The sequence below is a fragment of the Dermacentor andersoni genome, chromosome 3 (assembly GCF_023375885.2).
Source record: "Dermacentor andersoni chromosome 3, qqDerAnde1_hic_scaffold, whole genome shotgun sequence".
Lineage (NCBI taxonomy): Eukaryota > Metazoa > Arthropoda > Arachnida > Ixodida > Ixodidae > Dermacentor > Dermacentor andersoni.
This window is the reverse complement of record NC_092816.1, coordinates 164108138-164118803: the sequence shown is the minus strand read 5'-3', so window position 1 is coordinate 164118803 and position 10666 is coordinate 164108138. Positions and strand designations below refer to the sequence as shown.

Genomic DNA, 10666 nt, shown 5'->3' with positions numbered 1-10666 from the left:
TCATCTTGAACCAAGACCGGTAAGCGCTTGTTCTTGTACGGTAGAATAAAGAACGCGAACATGCACCGACATGTGTGTAAACTACTGGAAGGTGACTGAAGATGAAGGACCTATTACCGTGCTAGAACTGTGTGTACTGTCAAAAAGAAGAAAAAAATAATACGGAAAGAAAGAATGCCCAGTGCCGAGATGTAACGATTCAAGCTTTATTTCTTTTTGACCTAGAATGCAACACCATTAGTTCCATGTGCTTTATATACGGGTAATGTTATGACACAACTCATTATTTACCCGTTCATTACATGCACCAACCAGCCCAAATTATCGCTATACTAGAGATTATGGACGCATCGCAGTGCATTGCTTTGCACTTCATTGCAGCACAGGGGTTAGCTATCCCCAGTAGCGAATGCTTTGGTTGACCTCCCTGCCTTTCTGCTTCTTGCATTCTCTCCCCCTTTGTGTAAAACGCGCTAACTTGTGGGAGAGAAAGTGTTCTCCTCTTTTAGAATTCAATTAATTGTCAAGCAATTATATTGCAGTTCCAGTAACTGTATCAACCGGGTCCCGGTCGAAGAAACCAGCAGCAGGCGTTTCAAGACAACAGTGAACTGTTATGTTTATTGCGCTGGGCATTTTATACCAGAGCGAGGGAAAGGGGGTAGTGGAAATAGAGGGCAAGGAAAGGCACGTGTCGTTCCAGCGTGCCAAGATAGCTTGTGCTCGTTGAACTGATACGATACAGTAACTAGAGCACAAATGCGAAAACGAAACCGATTCCGTTCTCCGCGTTCACAGAGTGCGGCACCAGGGGGCAGCGCGCGCTGCGCGTCCGTTAGGAGTGGCAGACGGAGCTGCACGTGTGTTGTCAGCCGGAATTTTTCGTGTCGTGTTGTAAAAGTTGTTAATTTGCCGTAAATATCTCTTCATTTGTACTCAAGAGTGAAGCAAGACTCCAAGGAAGAGAGATTGACGCATCGGGAGCGAAGAACAGAAACGATGGATGGTTACGCTGCTTGGGTCTCGGCACGTTCGAATTGGCAAAGTTCCGAATTTGTCGCTGTGTTTTGTACGCTTTTGCGCTCGTCATTTGCCGTCATCGCGCGGAGATATTTGCGCTGGATGTCTTTCACTTCGTGTACAAAACTCCGTACGCTGCGGCATCGAAGAAGCTGTCCTGTGTTTGGGTGCACGTATGCGCTTGGACACGGATATATCCTGCTTGCTCTCAACGGGTGTTCAACAGTCTACGCGCACTCGTAACTTGCTCATGAGGTAAGCCCATTTTAATCTTATTTGGTTTGCATAACGTAGGTGTTAAAGTGATGTGTGGTAAGCCGGTGTCGCGAACAGAAATGTTGTTTCAAAAGACCACTATGCAACGTCTTAGGGCAAAACTGACGCATGAATGGGGAAAGGGATCCCCCTATCTTTTCAGATCGATTCCAGTCGTAGCGCGATCGGCTCGATCGCAATTTCCGTGAGGTACTTCTAACCTTTTGCTCACTCGCGTTAAAAGCGTAGAATAAAACTTGCGCACTTGTATTGACGCTTGTATTGGCTTGAGACAATACTGTATCCGATACAAGAACTTCTGTTAAAATTCGGAAATAAACGTTCGAGGCAATAGCAGTCGCTCACTACCTGTGATCGTTGCTTTCTTGCTTGGGTGCACGTTTTAATAGTGACCAGAAAAAAAAAGTTCTTTCCTCTGGCTGCTCTGCTGTGTTTCCTCGGTGCAACTTTTTGCAGTGCAGCAAGACGTGTTGCTTCGAATGATGTCTGGGCAGTCAAGGCATTCGTGTCAGTAAGCAAGCAGTAAACGGGGTATCAGTGCGAAAAAAATTGGTCATACAAGAGAAGCGAATGGTATCATCATTGACTCTTTTATTTTACGAATAATTCAGTTGTATTACTAAAGCGGAGAGTGGACATGCATGACAGTCAGATTGTGTTGATACTCAGCAAAAACAAGGTAACTTATCATTACTAATCAATCCTTTTCTTTTACTGAAAGGCAAGTTGCTGTTGTGCTGGAGCTGGGAAGAGGTCTGCTGCCTGCAATGGGTCCATCTCTCTCAAGTTATCGCAGTATTGTAGCTCTCAAAGTGAGTGGATTTTTTTTTCTCTTAGCTATTTGCCACCTGAATCATGACTGCCACCTGCCACCTGAATCAAGCTGTGTAGGTGATCACTGTTAGTGACATTGGGGTGCTGGTGGACAAGCACTCCTTTATGATTGCAACGCATATGACAGAGTGTAGATGTGGCAGTATGCGAAGGTGTTAATCTATAAGCCAAATTAGGTTCTTTGAGGTAATATGTTAATATATTGATGACATTGGATTGTGGTCTAGCAGGCAAAAATGCTAAACAAGGAGAAGTAATTTTAATTTGCACTTGGTAAGATGTGCAAGCAATTCAGGTTGTTACACATAAAATGGGACATTTGTAGATGTCTTCTACAATGCTGCAGTCCTGAATAGCTTCAGAGTTTAGTGATACCACTATAATTTATCTGTAAAGCATGCAGCACAGTTTAGCATTGGGGGAGGCTGGCATCAACAGGCGTCTACTTACTTAGTTAAATGGGGTTTAATGGCGCAAAAGCGGCTAAGGCTATGCTGCGCCAAACATGAGGTGTTTTAAAATCCAGTTAATGAAGGAAAAAGCTTTGTTAATAATCTATATTTTATGTAAAAATCCAGTGTTGTCTAGAAATTTACGAACGTCACATAATGGGACTAGCGGATCATCACCTCAAATTAGAGCAGGGTGTAAAGGTATGTGTAGTTGATATAATTTGTGCAAAAGTGTTCGTCTGTGTGTTTCAGTCTGTGTACATGTGAGCAATATGTGCATAACTGTTTGTGGCTGTTGACATTTCTCGCATGTTGGTGTGTCTTCTTTCGTAAGTAAGTAATTTTGTGTGAGGTGTGTGTGCCCAATGCGTAGTCGGCATAAAACTACATTGATGAACCGCTCCTGATGGTAGCATGACTTCCACTCGCCAACTATGGGTTTCGTGAGATGTAGTTTGTTGTCAGCACAATGGTCCCATTCGCGTTGCCATTTCGCCATTAAGGCTTTTATAATCGCGCGGATGCTATCTTTGTATGGAAGTGTTGTGTTTGTTATCTCTTTGTTCGCTGCCATCGATGCATATCTATCGGCTGCTTCGTTACCCGGTATCCCAACATGACTTGGTACCCAGCAGAAGTGGATTGATCTCCCATATTTGTTAAGTGCGACCATGTTTAGTATGTCCCTTAACAGGGGTTCACACTCAGATTTTAGGTTTAGATCCTTCAGTGTACTTAAGGAATCAGTGTAAATGACTGTGTTTTTGTGCTTGCCAGTGATAATCTTTTTCACTACAACCCATACAGCGTAAACTTCAGCAGTGAAAACAGAGGCATGTTTTGGTAGACGAATACTTCTTTCCCAATTTTCTGTTACGGCCCCTACACCCACGTGTTGTTTTGTTTTGGACCCATCAGTGTAGAATTGCATGTGATTTTGATATTGGTCCTGAAGAGCACGGAATTCTTGTATAATGTGGTCGTGAGGAGTGTCTCTTTTCCTTAAATCTGTTAATGTCCAGTCGCACAACTGCGTGAAATCGTACCACGGGACCAACCGTTCTGGTTTCTTGGTAACCTGGAGGACTTCGTGGGGAATTTCATAATCCCGACACTATTGCTCATACTGCAGTACAAGTGGCCTAAACATGTTTGGTTTATTTCTGTAGTGTAAGCGTGAGTTGCACTGTGTGACGATGTTGTAGCATATGTGTTGCGGTGATGACTTGAATTCTGAGTACGTAAGGAAATGTGAGGAATGCTCTGCGCTGCTGTAATGAGGGTTCGTTACATTCAACATATAAACTTTGAATAGGTGACGTCTACTTACTGTGAAGTTCAAATGAGGTGTTACTGTTAGGGTGACTATATATAATTTATGGTTTAATTCTAATCTTGTATGAGGCAGACATAGTTTACCCACTTGGTTAAACAATAGAGATGTAATATCTATGTATACAAGTATTACCCATTCATTTATGCCATTTGGACAATGGCAGAAATGCATGGGCAATACTTGTGTACATAGACATTACATCACTATTGTATAACCAAGTGGTGCCCCTGCATGCTAAATTTTACAGGGCTATTATTAAGTAATGTCAACTTTTGTTGTAACATTAAGGCACCTTTTATATTATTACAGATTACCACCATTGTGTACCATCATAGTGTGATATTTACACTAAATGTATTTGACTTTGCTATAAAACCCTGCACAGTGGTGCATCATGAAATTTTTTTCTGTAGTTTCTGGCCTCAGAATGCACTTCACGTTATATTCTTGTTTGCAACAAAACTATAATGCAGGTTTCTCTCCTTATATTTTGTGGCACTTCAAGCTGCGGCAAGCTAAACCACTGGGCAGCAATACTGGAATCGCTACTGCGTGTGGAGCTGTCTTCAAACACACACAAGGAATACATAATTGCTTTTTTAGCGCAAAACAATGGACACAAGAAAGACGACAGAACAAGGCGCTACTCTCAACTGACATCACTTTATTGCGTCCCTCCTTTGTAGACAGCAGAATCTAGAAGAACATGCGCTGTGAACAAACACCATGTGCAGGAACCACCAACATCTGATCACAAGAGCACACTCATACGACAGAATCCAAAAAAAACATATTGAGCACTGTACAAGGTTAAAGAAAGCACACTAATGCACTGTGACCCCAATGACTGTATGAAGAAAGCTTCCGATAACTCTCTGGCGGTGGTATCACCGCTCTTTTTCAAAATCGTAGTATCACGAAACATTGCGAACATAAGCGATCCATACCAACAGGCACAGGTTCCCATTTGGCTCAACATCGTAAAATATGGAAGGGCAAAGCCATGTTCCGTGATACTATGATTTTGAAAAAGTGCTGTGATACCACCGCCCGAGAGTTATCGGAAGCTTTCTTCATACAGTCATTGGGGTCACAGTGCATTAGTGTGCCTTCTTTAACCTTGTGCGGTGCTCAATATGGTTTTTTGGATCCCGTCGCATGAGTGCGCTCTTGTGATCGGTTGTTGGTGGTCCCTGCACATGGTGCTCACTGCACATGTTCTTCTAGATTCTACTATCTACAAAGGAGTGACACAATAAAGTGATGTCAGTTGAGAGTAGCGCCTTGTGCTGGTCGTCTTTCTTGTGTCCATTGTTTTGCGCTAAACAAAGTATTTATGGATTCGCACCAACTAGCCCGCCAATGCATTGTGTTGAACGCAAAGAAATGCTGCTTTGCCTTCTTTGACTGTGTTGCGGGCACTTCTGAAGTACTGTCTGTCCAATAACCTTGGTGGCATGGAAGTGCCGTCCACTTCTATGCGTTGCTTTCTGTTTCATTGTGGCATCACATCACATTATATTCATGATGTGTATGTACTTTTTCTAAGAGACCCATATTCCTATCCTTGTGTTATATTTGCTGTCGCATTATTTATGTGCAAATGACCAGTGCTCCAAGTTCCATTTTATCGCAAGGTAAACTACTGGTACCTAAACAGTTCTGTATATCAGAAAACCAAAGCCGAACTGCCGAACACTATCAAGCAGCAGCCTTAGTACAGTGTCAAGTAGTCAGATTTTATTGGTTATGCAGAGGCGCACAGCGTACCTCTTTATTACTTGCTGAACAATTAAGCTGTGTGAAAACTGAGTATTTATGTAGCTTCAACCACATGCTATTGGCCATTGTTCCTGCCCTCAGTAAATGTGGAAGATTATCATGGCATTTCTTTTTCTAACTCTTTTTCCTTATTACAGTGGGATTACTGCATGTGTAAGTAGGAAACGGATCACATAGGCAATCAAAAGCCAACAATGTGTAAACTTGGAACATTGATTGTACAGTTTGATGAGCCAGAATAAGTAGAAATACACCATAGATGATTGACAATTAACTTTTACTTGACACAGGGCTAGAGCATACAGTAAGCATACTGTATGCTCATACGGTGTCACATCAATTTAAATTTTAGTGTAGCTTTACAGTGTACGCTTCTGTCATACGTAAGTGCCGCGCGTCGCCCCTAGAAGATCGAAGCGGCCACCAAGCGCCGTGAACGACGAGGAAGACAACGGGTGCACGAGCACGGCAGCACGAGGGGGCGCTCGCGGTGTTCGAACCAGGCGGGCAGCAGCTCCGAGCTCCTGGGCGGAACGAGGCGAGGGTTCCTGCCAGGCGAAACGTCCGTGGCAAGGTGCGGAGGACCGCGGAGCCGAGCGTGGACGTCCCAGGGCCCCTGCTGCCAGTGCTCGAGACGCTGGCTGACCCGAGGGCCGCCGGTCCCTGAGCTGCCGCACCTGAGCTGTGCCGAGCATCGTTTCAGTCTGGCACAGATGTTGCTGTGCTAGACGAGGTCCTCACGTGCGACCGTCGCACGTGGATTGCGAGCGGCGCACGAGCTGGGCACCGAGGTCGTGCTGGAAGTGCGACTGTAGCACATCGGTCGCGAGCGGCGTCCGAGCCGGACATCGAGGACGTGTGGAACAAGGCGTCCCCTGGCTGCTGCCGCGGCGGCATCCGAGCGCGCCGAGTCCGAGAACCGTGCTGAACGGGGCCTGAGTGCGTGGTCGTCGCGGCCAGCTCCAGCACGGGTGGCCGCACGGTGCCGTGACGACCGAACTGTGAGCCTCGCAACGCGGGACTGTTTCAGCCCGTGGACACACTGACTGCAGTTACGCTGTCATCAACTCTCTGTACATATTCATATTTTATAGGTTGCCTTGAGTTTTATAAACTCACATAAATGACTCTCTGTCTTTCTTCCGCATCACTGCGCACTAGCGAAAGTGCCGAACAGTCCTAATCACCACAATTTCTGGCGTCCGCGACAGGACTAAGCTCTAATTCCATCCTTAAGAGCCGCACTTCGCTTGTGTGCAGTGGTCGGAAATGGACTGGGAGAAATTTATCCCGATAGGCAAGGAGCTTGGCTTGTCTGGTAAAGAACTAAGAGGAACTATTGACGAACAGCTTAACAGAGAACGCGATAAACGAGCTGAGGACAGGGAAGCAGCGCGAGTAGCCCACGAACAGGAGATCGCTCGACTGACGGCGGAACGAACTTTGCTAGAGACTAGATGTCGTCTTGCAGAGCACGCGTCTGGAACGGTCGGAACCGGAAGCGACCGCGGGGAAAGCAGCGGTGAAGCATTTAGAAGTCCCCACAAGCTTATCCCTCCCTACAACGAGAGCCGCGATGAACTCGACGCGTACATACAGCGCTTCGAGCGGGTAGCCACGAGCCAAGGATGGCCAAGCGATAGGTGGGCGCTATCATTAAGCTTGTGTTTGTCAGGCGAAGCCTTGAGCGTGATCGGACGCATGGCTGCGGAGGATGTCACAGACTATGAAAAGCTGACGCAAACTTTATTGCAAAGGTTCCGGTATACGGAAGAAGGATACCGACAAAAGTTTCGCGAAACTAAGCCTGAGAATTCCGAGACAGGGCGGCAGTTTGCTGGTCGACTGCTTGGGTACTTCGATCATTGGCAGCAGATGGCAAAAACATTGAAAACATATGACGCATTAAGAGATAAGATTGTTTCTGAACAGTTTTTGCTGCGTTGTGATGAGAGGCTCGCCATCTTCCTGAAAGAGCGAGGATGCCGCGGCCTCGACAAGCTAGCCGAAGCGGCTGACCATTATTTGGAGGCACAGAATCTGACAAACCTCGCCAGAGGAAAAGAACAGAGAGGGTTTAGTAAAGCAGCCCTGCAAAGCAAGAATTCCGAAACAGAGACCAGGAAAGGAAAGGTTGAGTGCTTTCTATGTGGCAAGCAAGGACACCGTGCTGCAGATTGTTGGATGCGGTCAAAAGGACCGAAGTCCTCGTCTTGCTGGAAATGCACGAAACAGGGACATAAAGCTGACGAGTGCCCGAACATAAACGGCAGCAACACGGAGGCGTCTAGTGCCATTGCTGGCTGCGACAGGATGCCTGCCGCCCGGAATGAAGCAAGTCCGGTTCCTACCACTAAACCTGAGGATAAAACAAGGCCCCCTGTAAAAACATATGGAGAAGATATCTGCCTTGGTCTTCAGACGCAAGAGATGCCGACGGCAAGCGGATATCTCAGTGGACACCCGGTGTCGGTGTTGAGAGATTCCGGCTGCAGTACTGTGGTCGTCAGGCGTTCGATGGTTCCGGAAAAGAATTCCACCGGTATAATGCGCACCATTTACCTTCTGGACGGTTCGTTTAAGCTGCTTCCAGAGGCAAAGGTCTATGTAGACTCCCCCTTTTTCCGAGGAAGGACACTGGCACTCTGCATGGAAAGGCCCCCTTTTTCCGAGGAAGGACACTGGCACTCTGCATAGAAAGGCCACTCTATGATGTTGTCTTTGGGAACATCGACGGGGTGCTCTACCCTACTGGTTTCAATCCGTCACATGGCCTGTCTGACGTGTCAAAACGGCACAAAAACTCGGCGACAGCAGAGGAGCCTGTTCGACACCAAGGCGTGTGCCCGGATAGAGCTACCGTGAGTGCTGCGTCAAACCCTGCAACTGTGTCGACTGAGGCAACCAAGCAGGAGACGGAACCGTCTAGTGAAGCAAAGGATGAAGGTGCTACTGAAAGAGCTGGAGAAGGCCAGGAGGGCAGGAGACGAGCGTCCATTCGGGCCAACGGGCGTGTGAGTGAAGACAGTCTCGGTGGCCGTCGCAAGCGGCGCAAGCCCAGAAAGGAGGCGGAAAGCCACAGCCAAAGTGAGCCCGAGGGCATTGACCGGAAAGGAGGAACTCCATGTCGGGGTGGGCTCCGTTTTTACCAGCGACGCGTCCCTCGGGACCGTCCAGACACAAGGTCACGTATTGATGTTGATGAAAGCATTCCCGAGTCACTTCGTTACGTCTGGGCTGATGACACGTGCAAGTGTTCATTGTACATTGGGAACATGTCAAGCCAGGTGACCAAGGATGAAGTTCGTGCCCTGTCAGATGCCATCCGCAGCGTCCGCTTTGTAAACAGGCACAGCGCATTCCTGGATTTTGAGAGCCCAGAAGTGGCTACTGCACAGCTGGAGCTCCTGCGCAGCAGGCAGCTCAAGGGGAAGCCAGTGCAGGTGGAGCCTAGCAGCCCCCGGAGTAGTTCCACATACAAGTCAGACCGCCTGCTGTATGTGCGAGGACTTCCTGATGACAAAGGCATGGATACCCTTGGGCCGCTATTTCCTGATGCCTTGCTCATTGATCGCCGTGAAGGCAGAGTGCTGCTGAGATTCAAGGACCATGAAAGCGCCATAAGTGCCATCAAACAAGTTATTGCTCATGATGGGACAGACTACAAGTTCAGCTTTGCTGCTGTTCGTCCTAGATGGAATCGCCGGTGTCCGCCCCGAACAGTGTGGCGCGAAGGGTAGCGAAAATGTACAGGGTAGCGAAAATGTAGGCTCTGACTACGTGAGTCGAATGTGAATTACAGCGTGAAGTGTGCCTACTGCATTTATTGCGTTTGTGAACACTTAAGGAACTACTACTGCGCGTGTGGAAAGACTTTTGCATGTGAACACATTGCGCCTTACAGACTGTGAACTTTGACCATGTACGTGCTTTGGAAAGTTGTTTTCATGAAACAACTTCTTAAAGTTGGGGGTGAAATGTCATACGTAAGTGCCGCGCGTCGCCCCTAGAAGATCGAAGCGGCCACCAAGCGCCGTGAACGACGAGGAAGACAACGGGTGCACGAGCACGGCAGCACGAGGGGGCGCTCGCGGTGTTCGAACCAGGCGGGCAGCAGCTCCGAGCTCCTGGGCGGAACGAGGCGAGGGTTCCTGCCAGGCGAGACGTCCGTGGCAAGGTGCGGAGGACCGCGGAGCCGAGCGTGGACGTCCCAGGGCCGCTGCTGCCAGTGCTCGAGACGCTGGCTGACCCGAGGGCCGCCGGTCCCTGAGCTGCCGCACCTGAGCTGTGCCGAGCAGCGTTTCAGTCTGGCACAGATGTTGCTGTGCTAGACGAGGTCCTCACGTGCGACCGTCGCACGTGGATTGCGAGCGGCGCACGAGCTGGGCACCGAGGTCGTGCTGGAAGTGCGACTGTAGCACATCGGTCGCGAGCGGCGTCCGAGCCGGACATCGAGGACGTGTGGAACAAGGCGTCCCCTGGCTGCTGCCGCGGCGGCTTCCGAGCGTGCCGAGTCCGAGAACCGTGCTGAACGGGGCCTGAGTGCGTGGTCGTCGCGGCCAGCTCCAGCACGGGTGGCCGCACGGTGCCGTGACGACCGAACTGTGAGCCTCGCAACGCGGGACTGTTTCAGCCCGTGGACACACTGACTGCAGTTACGCTGTCATCAACTCTCTGTACATATTCATATTTTATAGGTTGCCTTGAGTTTTATAAACGCACATAAATGACTCTCTGTCTTCCGCATCACTGCGCACTAGCGAAAGTGCCGAACAGTCCTAATCACCACAGCTTCTATTGTTGCATTCTGTCAGAGGATTGGTAATGTTTCGCGTGTCTAGCAACTAGACTGTCTATATACAGTAGTAAAAATGTGCGAACTGTATTTTTTAATGATTTGATAGAATGTGTAGAACAATAAAGCCATACAATCAACGCACAGTGATGTGACTTTCTCTGCACATGT

At 48.2% G+C, this 10666-nt stretch overlaps 1 protein-coding gene across 1 annotated transcript; it reads left to right on the top strand.

Annotated features, from left to right (window-relative positions):
• The first annotated feature begins 6969 nt into the window (after positions 1–6969).
• LOC126536829 (uncharacterized) lies at positions 6970–10431 on the top strand. Its single transcript, XM_050183831.3, has 2 exons — positions 6970–7018; positions 8398–10431. The coding sequence occupies exons 1-2, from the start codon at positions 6970–6972 to the stop codon at positions 9438–9440; spliced, it is 1092 nt and encodes a 363-aa protein (XP_050039788.2). The 3' UTR covers positions 9441–10431.
• The last annotated feature ends 235 nt before the right edge of the window (positions 10432–10666 follow it).